This window comes from Penicillium alfredii (genome assembly GCF_028826965.1).
Source record: "Penicillium alfredii strain IBT 34128 chromosome Unknown utg000009l_segment0_segment0, whole genome shotgun sequence".
Taxonomy (NCBI): domain Eukaryota; kingdom Fungi; phylum Ascomycota; class Eurotiomycetes; order Eurotiales; family Aspergillaceae; genus Penicillium; species Penicillium alfredii.
The window spans coordinates 2,452,086-2,474,362 of record NW_026622706.1 but is presented as its reverse complement, the minus strand read 5'-3'; the positions used below and the strand labels follow the sequence as shown (position 1 = coordinate 2,474,362).

At 52.6% G+C, this 22,277-nt stretch overlaps 12 protein-coding genes across 12 annotated transcripts; 8 read left to right on the top strand and 4 right to left on the bottom strand.

Moving 5' to 3' along the window:
• Nucleotides 1-1,279: 1,279 nt before the first annotated feature.
• NUU61_006847 (putative amidase) lies at nucleotides 1,280-3,151 on the bottom strand (the record flags this gene model as incomplete). The annotated part of the gene is made up of 3 exons (XM_056657374.1): nucleotides 1,280-2,310; nucleotides 2,368-2,795; nucleotides 2,850-3,151. The coding sequence occupies 3 exons, from the start codon at nucleotides 3,149-3,151 to the stop codon at nucleotides 1,280-1,282; spliced, it is 1,761 nt and encodes a 586-aa protein (XP_056510174.1).
• A 624-nt stretch (nucleotides 3,152-3,775) lies between these two features.
• NUU61_006846 (uncharacterized protein) lies at nucleotides 3,776-5,145 on the top strand (the record flags this gene model as incomplete). The annotated part of the gene is made up of 3 exons (XM_056657373.1): nucleotides 3,776-3,994; nucleotides 4,104-4,607; nucleotides 4,771-5,145. The coding sequence occupies 3 exons, from the start codon at nucleotides 3,776-3,778 to the stop codon at nucleotides 5,143-5,145; spliced, it is 1,098 nt and encodes a 365-aa protein (XP_056510173.1).
• A 330-nt stretch (nucleotides 5,146-5,475) lies between these two features.
• Nucleotides 5,476-5,772, top strand: NUU61_006845 (uncharacterized protein; the record flags this gene model as incomplete). Its single annotated transcript, XM_056657372.1, has 2 exons — nucleotides 5,476-5,570; nucleotides 5,637-5,772. 2 exons carry the CDS (start codon nucleotides 5,476-5,478, stop codon nucleotides 5,770-5,772), a joined length of 231 nt encoding a protein of 76 aa, XP_056510172.1.
• An 86-nt stretch (nucleotides 5,773-5,858) lies between these two features.
• NUU61_006844 (uncharacterized protein) lies at nucleotides 5,859-6,829 on the top strand (the record flags this gene model as incomplete). The annotated part of the gene is made up of 2 exons (XM_056657371.1): nucleotides 5,859-6,728; nucleotides 6,809-6,829. 2 exons carry the CDS (start codon nucleotides 5,859-5,861, stop codon nucleotides 6,827-6,829), a joined length of 891 nt encoding a protein of 296 aa, XP_056510171.1.
• Nucleotides 6,830-7,102: 273 nt separating this feature from the next.
• NUU61_006843 (adenosine deaminase family protein) lies at nucleotides 7,103-8,191 on the bottom strand (the record flags this gene model as incomplete). The annotated part of the gene is made up of 1 exon (XM_056657370.1): nucleotides 7,103-8,191. One exon carries the CDS (start codon nucleotides 8,189-8,191, stop codon nucleotides 7,103-7,105), a length of 1,089 nt encoding a protein of 362 aa, XP_056510170.1.
• Nucleotides 8,192-8,623: 432 nt separating this feature from the next.
• On the top strand, nucleotides 8,624-10,194 carry NUU61_006842 (allantoate permease; the record flags this gene model as incomplete). Its single annotated transcript, XM_056657369.1, has 2 exons — nucleotides 8,624-8,779; nucleotides 8,860-10,194. The coding sequence occupies 2 exons, from the start codon at nucleotides 8,624-8,626 to the stop codon at nucleotides 10,192-10,194; spliced, it is 1,491 nt and encodes a 496-aa protein (XP_056510169.1).
• A 413-nt stretch (nucleotides 10,195-10,607) lies between these two features.
• On the top strand, nucleotides 10,608-11,654 carry NUU61_006841 (SDR family oxidoreductase; the record flags this gene model as incomplete). Its single annotated transcript, XM_056657368.1, has 3 exons — nucleotides 10,608-10,916; nucleotides 10,977-11,071; nucleotides 11,132-11,654. 3 exons carry the CDS (start codon nucleotides 10,608-10,610, stop codon nucleotides 11,652-11,654), a joined length of 927 nt encoding a protein of 308 aa, XP_056510168.1.
• A 558-nt stretch (nucleotides 11,655-12,212) lies between these two features.
• sdh2 (succinate dehydrogenase iron-sulfur protein subunit SDH2) lies at nucleotides 12,213-13,155 on the top strand (the record flags this gene model as incomplete). Its single annotated transcript, XM_056657367.1, has 3 exons — nucleotides 12,213-12,555; nucleotides 12,616-12,767; nucleotides 12,835-13,155. The coding sequence occupies 3 exons, from the start codon at nucleotides 12,213-12,215 to the stop codon at nucleotides 13,153-13,155; spliced, it is 816 nt and encodes a 271-aa protein (XP_056510167.1).
• A 1,521-nt stretch (nucleotides 13,156-14,676) lies between these two features.
• On the top strand, nucleotides 14,677-16,588 carry NUU61_006839 (cytochrome P450; the record flags this gene model as incomplete). Its single annotated transcript, XM_056657366.1, has 5 exons — nucleotides 14,677-14,884; nucleotides 14,982-15,853; nucleotides 15,946-16,056; nucleotides 16,145-16,311; nucleotides 16,414-16,588. The coding sequence occupies 5 exons, from the start codon at nucleotides 14,677-14,679 to the stop codon at nucleotides 16,586-16,588; spliced, it is 1,533 nt and encodes a 510-aa protein (XP_056510166.1).
• Nucleotides 16,589-18,424: 1,836 nt separating this feature from the next.
• On the top strand, nucleotides 18,425-19,051 carry NUU61_006838 (uncharacterized protein; the record flags this gene model as incomplete). Its single annotated transcript, XM_056657365.1, has 1 exon — nucleotides 18,425-19,051. The coding sequence occupies one exon, from the start codon at nucleotides 18,425-18,427 to the stop codon at nucleotides 19,049-19,051; it is 627 nt and encodes a 208-aa protein (XP_056510165.1).
• A 235-nt stretch (nucleotides 19,052-19,286) lies between these two features.
• On the bottom strand, nucleotides 19,287-20,147 carry NUU61_006837 (class II fructose-bisphosphate aldolase; the record flags this gene model as incomplete). Its single annotated transcript, XM_056657364.1, has 1 exon — nucleotides 19,287-20,147. One exon carries the CDS (start codon nucleotides 20,145-20,147, stop codon nucleotides 19,287-19,289), a length of 861 nt encoding a protein of 286 aa, XP_056510164.1.
• A 454-nt stretch (nucleotides 20,148-20,601) lies between these two features.
• NUU61_006836 (uncharacterized protein) lies at nucleotides 20,602-22,066 on the bottom strand (the record flags this gene model as incomplete). The annotated part of the gene is made up of 3 exons (XM_056657363.1): nucleotides 20,602-21,093; nucleotides 21,230-21,724; nucleotides 21,842-22,066. 3 exons carry the CDS (start codon nucleotides 22,064-22,066, stop codon nucleotides 20,602-20,604), a joined length of 1,212 nt encoding a protein of 403 aa, XP_056510163.1.
• Between the last annotated feature and the right edge of the window lie 211 nt (nucleotides 22,067-22,277).

Below are 22,277 nucleotides of genomic sequence, written 5' to 3'. Positions count from 1 at the left end.
CTTCCCTCTTGAGCATCCTGGTCTGTTTCTGCAGTTCGACGCTATACTCTGAAGAGATCTGTTCCGTGGTCAAGCCAGCTCTCGCTTTAAATACCGGTCCGGGGCGCAGAATTGATCCACCGCAGGGAGATTGTCTTCTTTTGGGGGGGGGGGGGGCTTTCACCTTTGGGCTTTCACCTTTCAGCCATTGGAAATTTCTTCCGCCACTGTCTGCAAGGATGCATGGTCAGAAACTGTGGTTTTATCTGGGGTGGTACTTTTCTTATGGACAATTCCTCCGTCTTGGCATCACGTTGAAAATGATGTGTAGCTCATGTAGAAATATTTCCTTTTTTGGGAATAAGGCGTGGTAAGCTCTTCATGGGGGATGCAGTCGCTGCGAGGATTTTGCATCAATAATATCAGTGATATTAGGCCATGAACATTCTTTAATTAACCTCTATGCTGTTTCCACTCTTCAGAAAATATGACTACTCTGCAAGGGAATTTGAATATGAAGCAATCTGTACTAAATGGCTCTATCCACTATTTAAGAGGATTAATCAATTTCATCGAGTTCTTTTCATGGCTCGAGGTACCGATGGGCAGCTCCTGACTTCAAAATGGATATTCTATGTCTTTCTCGTAAAGAAAGACTGTTGATTAAACGGAGTTTTCGAGAAGTATAGCACGGTAAGTAGGAGGTCAGACTACATATTTTTGCCCAAAAGGCTGTTCAGAATTAGATTCAATTATTCTGTGAGACTAAGGGTTTTAGAGGACTGGCTCCCTCATAAATTTCTTGTACCATAGCTCAAGGCTTTCGAATTCAAAGGCGCTTCTATATAATTAACATAATTTATCAATAGCATCGGGCCCGGTTCGTGGAGAGATCCAGGCTCGGCATGGAAGCTCTCCAGCCCCTCCTTCATGCAGTGCTTTCTCTCTCCACCTCAAGCTACCCTGACCGACAATTGGACTTGGAACCCTCCTTTTCCCACTCTTCGCGTGAGTTTTGTGTCTTAATAGCCCAAGCTTGCGATTGACACTCTGTATAGGAACTGGGCAACTTGAACACTTGGCGAATACTTGGCCTGATACCTCCATCCTCCAATACCCTGCCCGCACGATCGGCGTCATGGTTTTTTAGTCTCAAGGCAAGATATTCCTACCGTCAATGCATTGTGGATGAAACACATGTCATTTATTTTAGGTCAATTCATACATGAGGCGTGATATACAACATAGATGCACACAACGATAAGTAACCAGTATATAACTACCGATGCCAACTCTCAAATTACATGATCACAGGCAGGTTCCGCTCCAGATAGCCGCGCCACTGGGGGAGTGTGCGCTGCCACTTGGTGTCAGAGCTCTTTTGGAGATCCTCGATGGCACTGGCGTACTTGATCAAGGTAGGTTCAGAGAACGCGGTATTCATGATCGCCAGGCCGTAGGGCATACCCGATGACTTGTCCGTGCCAGCCGGCACAGTGATAACAGGGTATCCAGCCTGGGCAGCGATCTGGATGCTCTGAGCCACATCCGGGGGCACCAGAAGGCCATCCAGAGTGCGGCCCTTGTGCTTGAGGGCGGCATCGATGCCCTCCTCGCGGGTCGTGCGATGGCAGAACTCTAGGGCCTGGAAGTAGGTGGCGTTCATCTTGCCCTTGCTGTTCAGAGACGCGATGAGCCCGTCCTGGCCTGACCCAAAGGCTGGGTGGATGCCCGGCAAGCCGCCATTGGCGCCGTAGTTGTCGATGTTGTACTTGACCAGGTCCTCGACCGACTTGATCTTGGTGTTGTTCACCTCGGCGAGATAGTCGCGCAGGTTGTTGTAGAAGTCGACCTTGATGTACGAGTATTCCGACTCGTTCGCGTATCCGCGAGTGGAGCCATAGTCCCAGTCCCAACCATCGGGCGAGACGATCTTCTTGTAATGCGGGAGCTCGGTCCCGTTGACGACTGTGGCGCCGGCATCCTTGATCAGCTTGACCAGCTCGAGGAGTTGGGCAATCTGGGTGGGCTCGCCGAGGGCCCAGAATGACTTCCAGGGAATGCCAAACACCGCACCCTTGAGGGCATCCTTCTTGGCCAGAAATTGCGTGTAGCCGTCCTTGGGGGTATGTCCCCTCTGAGCGAGAGTGTAGTTGTCGCGAGTGTCAACGCCATAGATGGCGTCCAGTGCGTAAACCGCGTCGCGGACTGTCTTGCCAAAAGTACCGACGGTGTCCTGGTGCAGAGACTCGGGGATGACACCCGAACGGGAGGTCAACCCAACGGTTGACTTGATGCCCACGATGGCGTTTCGCTGAGCGGGATTGATGACTGAATATGATTTAGCATTGACTTCAGTAATCACCTCGATCAGAAGTCACCACTTACCACTGCCGTCCGTCTCAGTTCCGAGAGCAAAAGGAATCAAGTTGGCGCCCACCGCCACTCCCGGGCCCGTGCTGCTACCACCCGGGTTCACGGTGAAGTTGTAGGCACTGCGACATTGACCACCACGGCCCGTGAAGCCCTCGGAGTAGTTGTTGGAGCGCATATCAGCCCACTCACTCAGAGCACCCTTGCCCAGGAGCAGAGCACCGGCCTTTCGGAGACCGTAGACAACGTGGGAATCACGGGGAACAACATTTCCCAGCAGCGCCCAGCTACCGGCCGTGGTCTCCATACGGTCCTTGGTGGCAAAGTTGTCCTTGACAATGAACGGGATGCCATGGAGAGGACCACGGGTCTTCCCGTGTGCGCGCTCGGCATCGAGCGCCTTGGCAATCGCAACAGCATCCGGGTTAAGCTGCAAGATGGCACTACAGTGGGCTGTTAGCATTAATCCATGTCTCCCATACAAGACCTATACGTACTTCAGATATGGCTGAGTTTGGTAAACGCGGTCCAGGTAGCATTCCAGGAGCTGAACGCTGGTGAACGTGCCCTTGGAGAGCTGCTTCTGGATCTCGTCGATGCTGGCTTCTTCCAGTTTGAACCCATGGCAGTGGCGCATGGGGAATCGCGAAGACCCATGGGCACCCAGTCGAGGGAAATCATAGGCATACGGGTTTGTCAGGATTTGTGAATCGACCAAGCTATCGTTTTCCGGCTTGTGGGCAAGGGCTGAGCCTGCCAGTGCCAGGCCGCCCACCAACGCCTGCAACAAGGGGGCCATGTTGATGCTCGAGAGAAGATCAAATCGAGAATCCCCACTTGAAACCCATGTGGCCCTGAGCTCGAGGGAGACGTTCATCTAATAAAGCTTCCCCTTTCCGAGTCAAGAATCCGTGACTAATCACGCTGTTCTACCAGGGCACCCTTTTCCCTCCACTTTTTTCCTTCATTTCTTGCCGTTATTCGACGCTTTTCTTCGGTCGTGACGGGATCTCGACGGAATTTGTGGTTTTCCTCACCCAGAGCCAAGCTTTTCCACGCCAGGATGTACTTCCTCATTGGGGCATATTGAGTTTGAGAAACCTGATCGAGCTCCACCCGTTCATATATTCCACCTGGTCTCGGCAGTTTTTCGGTTTGGTACGGTCCTCTTGTTGGCTGCTACGAGTAATGTCACTTGGGATTATTGGAACCGGCCCATCCACATTCCTCAAAAGCAAGCCCTTATGTTTCTTTTCTTTTTTTTTTTCTTTTTGTTTTTCCTTATCCATATCATTCCATCATAGACAAGGCTCCCAGCAGCCTAATATCTTTACTCCAGCCTGGGCAGACAAGATCACTTACATGAACCCAGCCCACACCCGTGCCCTTAACCATGTCCATCCCTTAGACAACGGCGTGCGCCATGACAATTCCCGCCGATATCCTCACTGCGAAAGCAGCGGGGCGCATCCCGGATAATGTGTCGCTCTCGTATCTCGCTGAGTCTCGCGACAATCCCGCCATTGCGGGCATCTTGTTCCTGATCTGCTTCACCGGAGTGCTCATGATTCTCCGTCTGTATGTTCGCGGATTTCTCGTCAAGAAAGTCGGCTTGGATGATGCATTGGCTATTCTGACGCTGGTATGGCACTTCGATAATTCTGCCCGATCTCTTGTAGCTTGCCCGGTTATGGGCAAGCAAAAGCAAGAGAGGACTTGCAGCAACATATGCTAATGATCTAAATGGATAGATGGTCTATATCTCTTTTGTCGTTCTCTCTATTGTCCTCATCAACCTGGGCAGCGGCCGCCATATCGAGTACATTCAGTATGTACTATCCATGCCGACAGTCCGACAAACCGAGGTCCTAGACTTTGTTGCCCACGTCCTCTATACGACGGCACTCTTCCTCTGCCGACTGTCGGGACTGGCCTTTTACTACCGCCTTACCGCGTGCTCGAGCAAACTCCATCTGAGCATCATCATCGCCGCTCCAGTGTTGCTTGCCGCATATCTCCCGCAACTATTTCTGTTGATCTTCCACTGTAAACCCGTGACAGGGCTGTGGCCCTATGATTGGCAGTACGAACCCATCAACTACCAATGTCTGACATGGGGATTGGTGTACTCGGTCAACTCGGGACTCTCGCTGGCCTGCGACGTGCTGATGTTCGTTATCCCCGCGGTGCTCATCAAACAGCTTCATTTAGCGGTGAAAAATAAAATCAAACTCTCGTTTGTGATGTTCCCAGGTGTCTTGTTAGTTCTCCCCCATGCTTTCTATATTCCTTGCTTTCGAAACTGCGAACCAAACTAATCAAATCACAGTGTGATCGTCATCTCCGCCGTCCGCGTCTGGCTCGTGGCCGAGGGCCAATGGGCTTTAGACGGTAGCTGGGCCTACAACCCAATGCTAGGAATCGAGAAATGCCGAGATCGCCGGAACGCTGATTGCACTCTCGGTGCCAGCCCTGAAACCGGTGTTCGGGAATCTTTTCACTCGGCTCACGGAGTACACTTCCAGCCATACCCCCACCCGCTCCGCAAGGTTGCGCAGTCAATCCAAGCCCACGAGTGGCGTGAGATCCGACGCCCGGAACAGCAAGCGTCTGCTGAATTGGTCTCGAGGCAGTCCGAGTGATTACGAGATGATGCCCTCGGAGGTATCGGTGACCCGCGAGATTCAGGGATCGCCGTCCAACACGAGTGTGTCGAAGAACCCCGGCATTAAAGTGACGAATGAGGTCAATATCAGTCGAGCTGAGGATAGACCTGTCTCGCGGGAGAGTTAATGATTTTCTTGAATTAGTTGTATTATAGAAATAGATTATTATTGCTCAGGATGAGAAATGTCTGCCTCTCGTATTTTTTTGCTTGGATGAGGACCTTATCCAGTGACTGGGAAATTGTGATTTTGGGCGCCAGAAGTCCTGGCTTTCAAAACGCGAGTCAGACACACCTGATAGACAGAGATAGACGGGGTAAAATTTCATCAGCAAAGGAACGCCAACGTGCCTTCGGCTCCTGACAGGTGTCCCGCGCGTACCCCACAAGGGTACACTCGCCAGAATCTCAATGTCAGTGCCAAGTAGGATCATCTTGGCGTCAGACACTTAGGCCCCATGGCCTCCAGTTTCATCCCCTCCTCTTTGCTGCCGTCATGGTGGGAGTGCCGCGCAGCAAAGGATGTCGTACATGCCTACGACGACGAGTCAAGGTAAGCATAGCACCTGTCAAACGTCAGCACACAAGGCCCCCCCCAGCTAATCCCCCCGGGCCGTAGTGTGATGAAACACGACCTGCATGCCAACGCTGCGAAACACGAGGTCAACAGTGTCCCGGTTATGAGAAAGCCCCGAAATTTCGCCATTACTCTGCTCCCAGTGGACATAGCAATGCCAAAGCTCAGCCAGTCGTAATTCAACCCCACACATGGGTTCATTCCACAGCATCCCCGAGATCCACGTCTAGTATAGACGAATGTGTGGCCCCGAATTTAGCCTGCATGGCCCTGGATCTCCAGCAGAGAGAAGTGTTCGGCCTGTTCGTCGACGCCACTTTTCCGGGCCTCTACTACGCCTGGAGCACGCGCGTCGACGTAACTTTCATGGACTTTGTTCGCCAACAGAGTGATGCGCCCACCGACGCTCTGGTCTGGGGCATTCGAACGCTGGGGACGCTGCACCTGGGTCAGCAGCACCAAGACAGCGACAAGATCGCCTGCAGTCGCTCGATGTACGGTCGTGGGCTGCGCTCTCTAGCTCGTTTACTCCAACACCCGACAACAGTTAAATCCGATCGCACCTTGGGTGCGGCGGTTCTGCTTGCCATCTATGAAATGCTCGATGGGATGGGCCACAAATCCTGGCTTACGCATTCGAATGGCATTGGCACCTTGTTCCGCTATCGTGGTGCTGAGGCGCATCGCGATGGGTTCGGGCGCACGTTGCTGATTTCTTTTCGGTCCTTTCTCATTGCGGATGCGCTGATCCGTGGTGAGCCTTGTTTTCTGGCAGAGACCGCTTGGAGATCTGTCATCAAAGATGCCGTCCGCACAGAAGGGCTGATGGGGAAGGGGAGTGAGCTGGGTGATCTGGTTGAATATGCGTTCGAGGAGATTACTGTCTGTCCTGGGCTCGTTGCGTGGGCTCGCGCCATATCCACGACGAAAGAGGCTGATGCACTGCAGCCGCAATTATTGATGAAAGAAATCGTGCGCACTCGAGGCAGGCTTGCCGACTTGCACGGACAGCTGGAGATGTTGACTTGCACATCTCTAGATGACAAGGGTCTTGAGAATAGACCAGATCTGACTGGTCCCATTCCAGTCGAGGTCATCACAATTCTGGCGCGCTTTTCTCTCAAGGGATTGCAGGTGGCCATCTCCCTTCTGGGCCGGCTTTTGCTTTCACTCGAGGCAAGACAGTTGCCAGTGGCTGATACTAATACCTCGAGGACTGCCCCGAGGTCTTCTGAGACTCCACGGTTAACCATAATGGGAGATGAAGATGATTCAGGTAGGAATATTTTGAGTCGAGACAGGCCACCAGAGTCGCCGGATCATATTGCATTATCAATGGGAATGCTTGTGATTGAGTGATTGCGAGCTAAGTTCATACCACCGAAGATACCCACTAGTTCTCTATGCCATATATCAAGGAACTATAATGAGAGACGATAGACTGTAAACAAATATCTTGTCCGTCTTTCTCTTACGTGCTTCTTCTTGTAGTCCAACATCCTGCGTCTTCAATCTACATCAACAGCATCCAACTCGGCGTATATCCCCTTCTTCACCTCATCATCCGCCCAACACATATCCACAGCATTCCGCGACAACTGTACCATCTCGGCCTTGGATAATCCGCCATAATAGTACGCCTTTTCCATATTCCCATCAACCCACACATCATGCATATACACAGGGTCATCACTGTTAATACAATACTGAACACCCCGATCCAGCAGCTGCCGCAACTTCGGGAAAAGCACCTCCGTCGCCGTCCGGCGATGGTACGCATGCGGACACAGCGTCAGTCCAACATTTCTCTTCTTTAAACCAGCCACCAGCTCCTCCCGATCCAGCACATCAAGTCCATGATCAATGCGCTCAACCCCGACCTCGAAAATCGCTTGCCGGATATGCTCATGTGTATCCTTCTGCCCGAAATCACAGTGCGTCGTCGTATGCAACCCATCCCGTCGCGCGCGCTCAAAGGCATTCTTAAAGAGCAAGATTGGTCTCTCGTAAGCATTGCTCGCAAGCCCAACCGCATGGAACAGGCCCTTCCCTCCTTTCACAGCGGCCCAGGGGAGCGCGGCGTCGTAGGCAGCCTCGCCTTCGTCGACGGGCTCATCGCGCAGAAAACAGAAGATCCAGTTCGAGCGCACGCCGTATTTCTCTGCGCCGTCTTTCTGCGCACGCAGGTACCCGTTTAACACAGCGTCTGCGGCGACACCTCGCCGCGTGTGTGCTTGGATGTCGAAGAAGGGCTCCGCGTACCGCACGTTCATGGCTCTGCAGCGAGATAGATAATCCATGGCCAGATCGTAGAAGTCATCTTCTTTTAGCAGCACTTCACAGCCGGCAAAGTAGGCTTCCAGAAAACTGGGCACGTCTTTGCGGCCGCCGAGTTCGGGGCGGTGGTTGTAGATCACTTTGTAGGAGTCGAGGAGCTCCTCGTAGGTGCGGTAGACTTTGTCTCGGACCTTGAGGGGTACATTGTTGCGTTGGGCGAGCTTCCAGCGTAAAGCTGGCTGCAGAGTGCCTTCGATGTGGATGTGTAGCTCGACCTTGGGGAGCGAGGCGATAAAGGGAGTGATGGAGTGGCCGTTCATGATTAGTCCACAACCCTCGGGGTAACAGGGGTGTTTATCTTTAAGAACAGCAGGGTCTACAGCCTTTACCTTGGAGAGCACTAGGGGAAGCTGAAGAAAGCAGAACTGCTGAGAGAAACGAGCGTAGAAGAGAGAATCAAATTATCTATAGGAGAGAAAAAGAGAAACGAAGCTATCTACTACCTACGTCCGTCAGGGAGGCGGTGGAGAAAGGCGGGCAGAACCCCAGCATCACTTTATCTTTTCAATCTGACTTATCTGGTCGGCCATCTCCGGTGGGGTGGGCCTTGGTGCTTCAGATGTGATAAGACCACCGGGAAGAAACGATAGCGCATCCTGCCAATGATACCGTGAAATACATGCCGTCCTATACATTATATATTTTCGCGAGCAATTCCCCTCGAACCCCTAGAGGCTTTGATGCCGCACAAAATGCCATCTCCTTCAGTTGAGCCGGCAGAAGCACGCCGGGTGCTCAAGAAAATCGACCGCACGATCCTCCCCCTTCTCTTCGTCACGTATATGCTCAACTTCATGGACAAGATCATTCTATCGAGTGCAGCTGTGTTTGGGTTACGGGATGACACGGTAAGGCTTTCGTTGTGATTGATTCTATCTCCTACTATACAAAACAAGAAATAACTCCTCGATGTTTACTTTCCCACCAGCACCTCGTAGGACAGCAGTACAGCTGGGTCAGCAGTGTTTTCTACTTCGGCTACTTGGTCTGGGAATATCCCACCACAATCCTCATTGCCTGTCTCCCAACAGCCAAGTACCTCGCGGCCAACACTGTATTCTGGGGTGCTGTCGTTGCCCTAACAGCTGCCTGCACGAACTTCGGTGGGCTGATGACCCTTCGGTTCTTCTTGGGCATGGCCGAGGCGACCATCAGTCCGGCGTTTATGTACCTCACCTCGACGTGGTATACACGCGATGAAATGCCCACGCGAGTGGGCATCTGGTTCGCCGGGAATAGCATCGGGAGCCTGGTCGCCAGTCTTCTTGCTTTTGGCATCGGCCATATCGAGGATAATGTCCACCCCTGGCGCTGGATGTATATTGTCCTCGGTCTGCTCACCTTTCTCTGGGCATTTCCCATTGTCTTCCTGCTCCCAGACAGTATCACCAAAGCGCGGTTCCTCACCCCAGAAGAGAGACAAATCGCCTCCAACCGTGTAGTCACCGCCGGCACAGGCAGCACAGAGAACTCGCACTGGAAGTTCCCACAGGTGATCGAGTGCCTGATCGATCCAAAAACCTGGCTGATCTTCTCGATCAATCTGCTCTCCCAGATCCCCAATGGCAGCATGCAGAACTTCTCCAACATCGTCGTGGAATCATTCGGCTTCACCAACCTACAAACCACCCTCATCAACATCCCCTACTCCATCATCTCCGCCAGTGTAATCTACGGCACGGGCCACCTATCGGGACGGTTCCGAACAATCAACTGCCTCCTCATCATCGCCGTCGTGCTCCCAGGCGTAATCGGGTCCGGGATCATCTACCGCCGCAACGACCTCGCCCACGGTGTCCAGCTCTTCGCCTATTTCCTGCTCTCAACTTGTCCCGCCGCCATGCCTCTGACCATGGCATTAGTGCAGTCGAATTATCGAGGGGTGACCAAGAAAATGACCGTCACGGCCCTGCTCTTCGTCGCGTATTGCACGGGTAACATCGCCGGCCCGCACCTCTTCCGCGAGACTGAGGCGCCGACGTATGCGACTGCCTTTGAAGCCATTATGATTTGCTATGCGCTGATCATTCTTCTGGTTCTCGTGCTGCGTTTCTATCTGCAGTGGATGAATCGGAAACGCACTCGCGAGGAGGGCTTCGAGGGGAATGCGGGCTCGGCGGGTGCTATGGTTGATGGAAAGATGCCCTCGACGTCGACTGGAGAGGTCGTGGCTGAGAGTAGTGCGGCTGAGGTACAGGCTCGGCCTGAAGAGTATGAGGATGAGACAGACTGGAAGACGTTGGGGTTTCGGTATCGTCTTTGATACGAGCTGGAAGGATAGTGGTGCCTCAACGGTTGATATAAAATGGGTATCGTATGAAATTGGCAGAGCATATTACAATAATTAACTCACAGTTCAATCAAGGCAGATTCAAAGGAAAGGGAAAAGAACAAAATAATTCTGAGGAGTATATGTGGTGAAAATCAAGTAATTCAATCTGGCGCTGGATCCTTCTTGCGGGCTTCGGGGAGAGTAAGACGCGAGCTCGGGGCGATTCTGACTAACCTCGACTCCCCGGGGCCATCAAGACGGGTGATGACCAACGCACTTTTCTTGGCATTTGTTCAGCGTAGGTGAGAATGGGCAACTATAAGAAAGCTCTAGTCACAAAGCATGTGTTCCACTGGAGCTCTGATTCTCAACTACTTCCCCACCACTTCTGGTCTTCATTCATCATGACGCTCAAATACCTCGTCACTGGAGCTACGGGCGGCCTCGGCGCGCAAGTGCTGTCCTACTTGGTTGAAAACGTCCCCGCCTCCAAATACGCCGCAGCGTCCTCCAAGGAAACAAACCGCAAGCAATTCGAAGACCGGGGCATTGCCTTTCGAGTCGTGAATTACGATGAACCTCAGTCCATGGAGTCTGCATTCCACGACGTGGAGAACCTGCTGTTCGTGAGTACGAATACCTTCGACGTGAAAAAGCGGCGTAAGCAGCACCAGAGCTTCGTCAATGCCGCCAAAAAGATGAACGTCAAACATGTATGTCCTCGGACCGAGTCCCAACTTCTGCGCGCTCAGCCGCTGATCGCCATTTCACAGGTGTGGTATACGTCGCTGGCATTTGGCGGTTTCCGCTCCGATTCCAAGGCCGATGTCCAGCAGGCCCATTTGATGACGGAAGAGATGTTGAGAGTGTGAGTCATCCTCCATGCCAGTAAAGCAGCTTTTTCTCCGAGTACTCTAACACCTGCCAGATCCGGTATCACATTCACCTCCATCCGTGAGGGCTGCTACACTGACGCCTTCCCGGTGTTCATGGGCTGGTATCCCACTACCTCCACGGTGTACCTCCCCTCCGACGGACCGGTCGCATTTACTCTGCGAGATGAGCTGGGCGAGGCCACCGCCCGCCTGATGATCCGCGGCGGTCATGACAAGGAGATTGTGCTCCTCACTGCACAACAGATCGTGACCTTTCAGGAGATCGTGGACGTGATCAACGACACCACCGGGCGACAGGTCCGACTGCAGCTGGTTTCGCCGGATGAGTTTGTGCGCTTGAAGGCAAACGACGACGAGGGAGGGAAACCCGAAGGGTTCTTCCGGATGCTGTTGTCATGGTACGATGCCATTGCCAACGGGGAGACCGCGACAACAGATCCCCTGATGGCGGACTTGCTGGGGAGAGAGCCCGTGTCGCCCCGGGAGGCCATTCGCGCGTTTCTCACAGAAGATCGGGACTATGTGTGGCATCAGAATTATATCAATCGCGGGTAAAATCACTGGTAGCATGTGAGGTGGTAATCCAGCGTCGGTGTCTGGTCAGCACCGAGGCTGTGGAGCCCGGCAACGGACCGCGGGAATTGGCCTGACCAGTCAGGCAGCAGGTCACATGGATCGCACCTCGATTTTTGATGGAGATATGATACCCAAAATGACCGGAATGGGAGGGAATAAGAGCATTTTAATTAATGAAAGTATACTCGCTATTAGCCCACGGAAAATTACTTTATATTGCGGTAAGAAAAAGCCCACACGGAATCCCGACTCGGCTGCTGCAGCAAGCGACGGGCGCCGTGTCCGCCCGACGCTTGTAATTAGCTCGCGTGTGATTGGCTGGTGATAGCTCAGTCAGCGTCCTCCCGACCGTCAAACCCGAGGTTACCTAAGGGCAGCGCTCCTTGACTTCATTTTGTCTGTGGCGTGAGATCTTAATCTTCAGTACCTGTGTTGACCCCTCTCCTCTCCTAGTCCATTGCTGTATCATCTAATCTCTGTTTGGGCTCCTGTCCTTCCTCTCCCTATCTTCCCATCTCGGTCTTCGCCACTTGCGCCATGGCCTCCCTCCGCACCACGTCGCGACTGTTCGCTGCGCGGCCGATGTTCCGGCCTGCGACCTTTGCCCGCTCCTACGCGACCGTCGACACCAATTCCTCCGAGCAGCCCAAGATGAAGACCTTCAAGATCTACCGCTGGAACCCGGACCAGCCGAGCGAGAAGCCCCAGATGCAAAGCTACGATCTCGACCTGAACAAGACCGGTCCCATGATGCTGGACGCTCTCATCCGCATAAAGAACGAGCTCGACCCCACCCTGACCTTCCGACGAAGCTGCCGAGAGGGAATCTGTGGTAGCTGCGCAATGAACATTGACGGTGTCAACACACTGGCCTGCCTGTGTATGTGCCTGCAATGGAAATACCCGCCCGCGCAGGACCCAGCTAATATACGATGAATAGGCCGCATCCCGACGGAAACCTCGCAAGAGTCTCGCATCTACCCGTTGCCGCACACCTACGTCGTCAAGGATCTGGTCCCGGATCTGACCCACTTCTACAAGCAATACAAGTCGATCAAGCCATATCTGCAGCGCGACACCCCCAGCCCAGATGTAAGTGATCTCATCTCATCATGCCTTATCTGCGCGTTCTGAAGCTAATATGTTTGCTTCTCATCAGGGACTCGAGTACCGCCAATCCCCCGAAGACCGCAAGAAGCTCGACGGTCTGTACGAATGCATCCTGTGCGCCTGCTGCTCAACCTCGTGCCCATCGTACTGGTGGAACAGCGAGGAATACCTGGGCCCCGCCATCCTGCTCCAGTCCTACCGCTGGCTGGCCGACTCGCGTGACGAGAAGACCGCCGAGCGTAAGCAGGCTCTCGACAACAGCATGAGCGTCTACCGCTGCCACACCATCCTGAACTGCACACGAACGTGCCCCAAGGGTCTGAACCCCGGCCGCGCCATCGCCGAGGTCAAGAAGATGCTGGCTACCTAGATTCGGGCTATAAAACGGAGTATCTTGGATTTTCTTGTTCTTTGGTTGACCACCATTTAACCAGTCGCTCTTCTGTCTCTTTTATTTTTTTTTTCTCCGACTCGCACGGAATGTTTCCATAGGTGTAAATCGCGGACATTGGTTTCTTTACAGGAATGCACTGGTGTAGTCCATTCAATTGGAACTTATATTTTCTTTTGTATTTTATATTTTATACTTTGATATTTAGCAAGCTCCCTCCCTATAGCAAACGTGTTTTCCACAATTCGATTTATGTGTCCTTTTTTTCGCCAGGCGTGCGCGATTTCCATGCCAATAATCCTGCGGGGCGTGTTTTTTTTTTTTTTTTTTTTTAATTCGGCTACTTGGATTCGGCTATTTGTTTTGCCCGTCATTTGCCTGGCAATCAATCCACACCATTCCAGGGCTATGTACCACCCTAATTATTCTGCTAGCAATTTGTATTACTGCCACTTAAATACTAGAGTTGACAGGCGGTGGACTTTAAATAGGTAGGCGGTGGACCTGGGTACAACTGGGGAACTTGATCACCTACTGTAAATATAGGGCCAAAACAGAGAAATATATTTGCTCCTCAATCTGACAATATTTGGGCTCTTGGCACAGGGGTAATGCGCTCCCTTCGCATGGGAGAGATCCAGGGTTCGATTCCCTGAGAGTCCATTTTTTTTAGTTCTTCTTCCCTTGGTTTATGGAGCATAGGGAAGGAACTATACATATATATCACATGACCCAATCACATGATAATTATAGTGTCACGTGGCTAATTAATAAGCCTTGAAATCCAGCCGGTCAAGCAACTAACGTTGGGGCCGCCCTAGTGACGCCCCTCACTCCTTTAGTTGACCTGGAGACTGCGATTAAATGATGTTTAAAAGTCGAGACAGGTATTCAGACTTAGAAGTAGTGGATTCTACTGGAGAAGTCATATTATTATTCAAGAAATGACTACCTTGCGCCACAATGTTTCAAGCTCCACGTCTCTCCCCCCACTATACCGGCCATTATGAGATCAGGATCCGTCGGCACCATGCTCCATATTTATTTTTCCTGCACTCTGCAATGGGGCCGTCATTTGCATACTGACTGAATGCTGATTGGATCATTGTCTGTCATGGGATGGTCATTAACTCGTGTGTTTGGCCGCATGTGTCTTCGACTCTCACTATCACACCCTTGCCCGAAATAGAGTGATTCTCGACAAATGCTCTGCTTTTCATTGGCCAGTCCCTTATACTCTATTGGATGACATATGGCATTAGTTGCTTGTTATGGGGGAAGGATGAACAGCTCTAGGACGTGATAACGGGGTCTCAATGCATTGTCGAGGGGCGGAGAGAGAGGAAGACTAAACCGTCGAGAAATGAGCGAATACACGTTCATCTTCCCTCGTTTTCTCTTTCTTTTTTGAAAACATTTTATTCTTTGTGTGCTCCCCTCGGTGGTATTGGCCTTGAGTCTTCCGCATCTCCACATCTCTTTCTGTATGGTATCTCCACGATGGACTATCCCATACCGTATTCTGCACTGGCAGTAACGATACTCGGGTATCTGGGCCTGCGCATCGTCTACCGTCTGTATTTCGACCCTCTGTCCAGGTTCCCGGGACCAAAACTGGCGGCGGCGACCTTTCTCTATGAGTTCTACTATGACATCGTCAAGAGCGGCATGTACCTCTGGGAAATAGAACGCATGCACCAGAAATATGGTGAGCCGCATGGACTCTCTTTCAAGACCCAAAGTGGCATCTCGATAGCTCCCTTCCTTTCTCTTACACTCACTAACACACAAAACCCTCGCTTAAGGACCCATTGTGCGAATCAATCCCAGAGAACTGCACATCAAGGACCCGTACTACTACGACGAGATCCACGCAGGTGGCTCTCGCAAACGAGCCAAAGACCCCCAGTACGCAGTGGCCTTTGGAGCGCCGTACTCGCTAGTCGCAACAATCGACCACGACCACCACCGCCAGCGACGCAATTTCCTGAACAACTACTTCTCCAAGCGGTCTGTCGCCAGTTTGACCCCACTAATTCATGAGAAAGTCGACCAGCTCATTCGTCGCTTCGAAGACGCCTTCCGCAAGCGCACCGTGCTGCACTTGCAACTGGACTTTGCCGCCCTCACCGCGGACGTGATCACACAGTACTCGTTCGGATGGAGCCACGGCTATCTAGACGACACCAACAGCTTGCGTAGCAATGACCTCGTCGACGCCGTCAATGGCGTGATGACCATGTTCCACATCAACCGCTTCTTCCCGTTCCTCATCACCATCTTCCGCGCCGCGCCCCCGGCCGTGCTGCGCTGGCTTCAGCCCTGTATGGCGGATTTGTTTGACGTCAAGGCCCGTCTTCGCCAGCAGGCGGAGGATACTATGCGAAAGAGATTGTTGGAGAAAGTTGAGACCGCTGATTGGTCTTCGACTATCTTCGATGCTCTGACTAGCTCCGACGTGCCGTCTCAAGAAAAGACCCTCGACCGTTTGGAAGACGAGTCGGCTCTTCTTGTCGGCGCGGGCACTGAGACCACTGCGCGGGCTGTGGCTGTTGCCATGTTTTATCTGATCAGCAACAAGGATATGGCGCGGAGGCTGCGCGATGAGTTGAAGACTGTGTTGAAGACTCCTAATTCAAAGGCTTCGTGGACGGATCTTGAGCAGCTGCCGTACCTGGTGAGGATATCCGTTTTGTTTACTCGTGGATTTTCCTTCTTTTTGACCCATCTGCGAATAAAAAATTATGCTAATTATTTCCGTCGCACCAGGTGGGCGTCGTCAATGAGGGTCTCCGTCTGAGCCACGGCATGACCGCACGTCTGGCTCGCATTTCCCCGAACGAGCCTCTGCTCTACAAAGATTGGGTTATTCCCGCTGGGGTGAGTATACAAGTGGCTCCCCCCACCCCTTCATTGCATATAAAGCAGATGCAAATCCCTGCCAAACGAAGAATGCTGACCCCAGTAGACCGCAGTCAGCCAATCCAACTACTTCGTTCACATGGACCCGGACCTCTTTCCCGACCCCGGGAAATTCAGCCCGGAGCGGTGGGTTCGCGCGGGAGAAAGAGGTGAATACCTGAGCCGGTTCATTGTGTCGTTTACCAAGGGCAAGAGACAGTGTCTGGGAATCAAGTAAGCTCACCCCCTCCCCCTCTTTCCCCCACAGACTGTTTCTCTGTCAGACAGCCAATTCACTAAGTTTTGTCATGTCGTTAACTATGGAAATATTTATAGTCTGGCCTACGCGGAAATCTACCTGGCCCTGGCCCACATCGTGCGCCGCTTCGACTTCGCGCTGTATGAGACCACGGTAGACAATATCAGTGTCTACCGCAATTTGGGCGTTGGGTACCCCAAGAATGGCAACTTTAATGTTCGAGCGACTGTGGAGGCCATTTTGGATGAGTGAATCCAAGATGGTTGTTGGGCTTTTCTGTGGACTTGAGAGTAGACCCGGTGGTTGGGCTCTTGTGGATTTGGAAGTGTGTAATCAGGCCATTCATTAACCAGGGGATGTGCACATAATCTTTCTACCTTACTACCTTACTCGTGAATATGATCTTCTCGGTTTGATGTCGGCTTGTAATTGGTTGGGCAGATGTATACCTCCAAGCATGGAATTAGAGAACATCATTCAAGTCTTCAAAACAAGTCTTGGATCGTTCGGTGTTTACTGTGGGCTGAATTCTCATTGTGCTGCTTTTAAATACTCGGTGTTTGATTGATGCCGATGTTGAAAGGTATTTTTCGACTATCTCTGCAGATATATATCGGAAGAAATGCCGGCCTCAACACAACAAATACAAAATCTACCACTTTTCTTTTCTTTCATTGTTCCTTTTTTTTATCATCAATCTATCTCAACTAAAGTAATACCATAACATTTTACCCAAAGATTCTGCATATAGAGAAGACCAGAAGTGTTAAGGCTATGTGAACATAGCTTGTCGGCCATAGGCAACACCTAGGATATCTGAAGACCCTAGAAAACCCAAAGCTACAATACGACTGTGATTTTTTTTTCTCTTCTTAAAACGAATTCACATGTTCAGATGTTCGTTTTTGAAACTCGGTGTTTTTTCAGCCAAGGCAATATAGTCGCTCAAGACTGAGCAGTGATAAACCAAGACTACTCATTATTGCGGACATGACAACACACATTACTATACTTCTAACATATAATAACAGCAGTATATCATAGTAGCTTCTACAAGGTAGCTCAAACAAAAAGCAAATCACGCTACAGGGTCCATGCATCCTCGATGATTCATCAATTAGGGCTACCATCGGTGTGGTTGCACTGATGCTGGATGTAACAAAATAGACCTGTTGGAATGAATCCAGCTTGCAGATCACAGAATTTCGAGGCTGAAGGGGCTGGTTGTAAAATCCATTATTCTCCCGAGGCGCAAAACAAGCAATAAGGCTGAGAGAGAGAGCACCGCGGAGTGTGTGGCGGGTGCTGCAAGGGATATACAGGGTTGCCAGGGGAATGCCTCGCCGCATGCCTGAATCCCCCTTCGTGGTATTTCTCATGAATCTGAAGCACAAGGTTTGAATTAAAGGACTCCAGCGGCGTTTCATGTTTTGCAAAGGGGTGCTCTCTTGCTCCAGAGATAGTGGTGTAGAGAAGAGTTCGGATAGAGCTTGTCATTCTATAGAATCAGCGAATCGGCCTCATAATGCATCATGCAGGAACCCGACAAGTGTGCGTAGCGTGGCAGGAAATAAGCGGTGATTTCCTAAGAGATCAAAAGCAATAGAACTGCGTGTTGCAGGAACTATACCCCCGCCACGGTCAACATCGTCCCACGGAAGCCTCCCTGATCAGCGCAGATAATACTTGATTGACTGACCTCCAACCTCCGACAAGCTTTCATTGGCAGCGCCCTGGCTATCATTCCAAAGAAACCCAGCATAACCCAATCCCCAATTGCGCGATCCCAGCCCTTCCCCTGGTTTGCCATACCTGCGAGCGCGCGGAGGGCAGACCCGCCCCTTCTGTTATGTTAAACTCGTCATATAACCAGGCCCAGCGATGCTGATCTTTACCAGCGTCGGTGCCAGGCATGGACGACGCGGTAGGGTCAGGGATCACAACAGAGCGAAGATCAAGAATCCTAGCGATTTCGACATATAAGGCGCTGCATCCCTTTACCCCGATAGCGAATCTTTTCTGAATTTCCCCCTGAGTTCCTTCACTTTATACCCAGTCCTCAGTCGAAGTAAGACCAGCCGACACAAGATGCACGCCTCTTACCTGTCCCTGGCCCTCTTTGCCCTCGGTGCCGCCGCCGCACCGGGTGCCAACCGCCCTCACGGCGACCCGTTCGGCGCTGGCAAGTTCCCGTTCTACCCGGCTGGCACGTCCAGCTCGGATACGGACGATGACGGCTTCGAGAACCCAATGGCTGCGGCCATGGGTGCGCTGCATTCCGCGCAGGTCGCCTCGTACCACTCTGTGTCGCCCTCGTCGACGCACAGCGTCATGATGGCCACGCCCGTCAACGAGAACATCGAAGTTTCCTCTTCCTCTTCGGAGCATTTTGTGGAGAAGACCCCCACCTCGCAGCCTATTGTGCAAGCTACCCCGTCGTCGGAGCACATCGTGCAGATGACTCCTACGCCGACTCACGCCTTCATGCACTCGCACTCCCAGGCCTTTACTAGCTTCTCGACCTCGCAGTCTACCCACCTCGTCATGCACAAGCCTACCCACATTGCTACCTCCTCGGCCTCCAGCAGCTCGGCCCACCACTCTTCTTCGGCTACCCCGTCCGCTTCGGCTACCCCCAAGGCTGGTGCTCTCGGTCCCCTCGGTAACCTGCTCGGTGGTCTCCCTCTCCTCCATGGCCTCGGTCTGCGCCGCTAAAATTGGAAGAGACAAAGCCGGCTGGTTATTTGTGTGATTGGATGGTCATGTATTTGATTACTGGTTGGCGGTGCTACGTCTTTTTCTTCTTTTTTCTGGGGTTCGTTTATATATCCAAGGAAGTTTAATCACTACAGGGGTTCTCAATCGCTTCTTGCTTCGTATTGAATCTAGTTGGCTCACAACGCAATGTAACACGCGCTTCAATCATCTACACCACAACAAACTTCTCCTTTCATGGGTATCTCCCGCCCGAACCCAACATATCTATGCACCGCTCAACAGCCTTCTGCATAGCATCAGTAGCCTCCTCAATAACCGTAGTCAAAGGCGCCTTCCCGGCCCTCTCCTGTTGCACCTTGACGAACTCATTATTCAAGACCTTGTTAATATTGATCTTGGACACGCCGCTCTGAATGCACTTCTGAAAGATCTCCGTCGTAAAGGGATCAGCCCCATGCAGCACAATTCGCACCTTGTCTCCCACAGCCCGATTGATCGACTGCAGCCGCTCATACTCAAGCTGAATACCGCGAGGCCCATACTCGCCATGAACATTCCCAAAAGCCGGCGCCAGCCAATCAATCCCCGTATCCACAAACTCATGGCTCTCCTCAGGTGTGGTAAGCAGGCCCTCCAGGTCAGCCGTATCCGCGACGCCGTCCTCGCCGCCCTCGATGCGTCCGGGCTCGGCTTCCGTCGCGATGCCGCGCGCGTGGCAGTACGCGACCAGCTCGCGCGTCAGCGCCAGGTTCTCAGCCTTCTCATAGTGCGACATGTCCACCATGATGCTGTCGAAGCCGCCCAGATCGGCGGCGCGCCGGATGATCTCTGGTGTTTGTGCGTGGTCCATGTGCACGGTTACGGGGACAGATGCCTTTTGGGCCGCCTCGGCTGCGGCGTGCACGAGGATCCCGTCGGCGTAGTGCACGGCCCAGGGGAAGAGGAGGATCATCGCCGGTGAGCGCTTGGCTTCGGCTGCTCGTACCGTTGCTAGGATTCCCTCCACATTGTAGCAGCACATTCCTGGGACGCCGTAGCCGTTGGCTGCGGCGTGGTCTAGGATGCGGGCGGCGCGGTTGTCTTTGAGAGGCATGGTGGGGACTGAGAAAGTGTGTGTGAAAAGAAGAAAGGAGAACTGCGTTCAGGATACTAGAAAAAATTGACGCCAATTTCTGGCGTTCTGGTACCTCCCTGCCCCGCGTTTTATAGTGGTCGCGATGATGTCCGAGTGTCGCTATCAGTCGCTGGTTGTCCGAGCCTCGGACCAGCTCCGAGGCTGGAGAGTTACGTCAGGTTGATCGGGTCGAATCGCGAGTTTCAATCGCTTGTGTTACGAGATGCTATGACAGACTGCGGTATTTGCGCGATTTTTAAAATGAGAGGTCTGTTCGAGTGCGAGTTGTATGCAGTATCTATAGGCAGGTCGCTCGGAGCCCTAATACTCAATTGAGACTCAACGCCCACCAGACAATGATCACAAAGACCAAGTCTAAGACAACAAAAGAGGATATATTGTATGGAAAATAGAAGACAACTCTCAATATGCACTAGTTGCCAAACACCTTGATCACACCCGTGCTCCCCTCAGCACCGAAACCCGCCCTCTTCGCCAGGAACAGCACACTCATCGCCGCATTGCCCAAGTTCAACGGACAATGCAAGTCCCTAGCCTTCTGCACCGCCTTCTCCAGACGCAAAATAGCTCCATCAATCGTCTCAGACGCAGCATTCGCGCCGATGCGGCCCTCGATCATATCTAGTCCCTTCGTCAAGAACTCCCGACTCGCCCCCGCTGCATCGCTGACAAGAGTAAAAAATTGCTGGAGATCAACCTTCAGATAGCGGGCGAACGCAATTGCCTCGGCCGCGGCAACCAGGTTGGTGACTTGCATCATGTCCAGCACCAGCTGCAGAGCTTCGGCGGTCTCAGCGGCAGACTTGGTGCAGGATACCTTGGTGACGGGCTCGGCGTAGTATTGGCGCACCATGGACGAGTCGTCGACGGAGCCGTAGCCCTGGAGCAGGGCAGATAGGTAGACCTGCTCAGCTGTTGAGGAGAGGGGGTGGGGGAAAGTGGGATTGGCGGGCAGAGGTGGTGATGATGCCCTAGTATCAATTAGCAATGCTGAAAGAACAATGGTCACAAGAAATGAATCCAATCGTCGGGCAACATACCACATCCTTCAAAATAATCGTCAGCGCACTCGCCCCAGGATGCCAATCCTCCTCCAGCAAGCGCTGCAACCGGTTCTCATGCATCCAAGTCCACGCCACAGACGCCTTGATCGCCTCCGCCGTCTTGACAGCATCCAGCCCCAAGTGCGCCGCAAACCCCATCGCCTCACTAGCGCCCAGAATATGGACCCCCGCCAGCACCTGGTGCACCATCTTCATGTTACTGCCAGCACCGATCCCGCCAGGGACCAGGTACAACTTGTTGGCGTCGGCCATAGTCTCGAGCAGGAACCGGCCGCTCTGCAGCGCCGCGTCGGGCGCGCCCGCCATGATCGAGAGCGTGCCGTTGGCGGCGCGCTTTGCTCCGCCTGAGACGGGGCTGTCAATGAAGTGGATGTCGGCGCGACCGCGGGCTTGGAGCTCGGCGGCGACGGATTGGGCGTAGGAGGCGGCGACGGTGGAGCAGAGGAGGAGGGTTGCGTTTTGGGGGGAGGACTATAGGAAGCCAAGTCAATAATGTGTGAGTAACATATACCTTTTCTCCAAAAATGAATCATTCAATCATTCAATCTATCTCTTACCAGAAATAATGCCCTCCTCGCCAAATAGCACCGTCTGCACCTGCGGCGCCGACGCCACCATGCAGACATAGAACTGCTTTCCGTTCGCAGATTCCCGCAGAGACGAGGCTGCAATACCGCCCGCGGCCGTGAAGCGCTCAACCGATGCCGGGAACACGTCGAAGCCCTGCACCGCGTAGCCCTCCTTCACCAGGTGGGTGGCCATGCCGAAACCCATGGCGCCCAGGCCGACGAAGCCGATAGCTGGCTTAGACATGATGGACACGGGATATGAATGTCTGTGCTAAAAGTAAAAGGCTGTGCAAATGATATACAAGAATGCAATAAAGAGGAATTTGCAAATGTACTGTCCCGCGTGGGGGTTTTATGGAGGAAGTCAGAAGAGTCTGGGGAATCTCGCTCACAAGGCCGAGTGGGATGTTCGGGCCAACTCCGACGGGCGATAACCTGCGTTCTTTTGCCGTGTT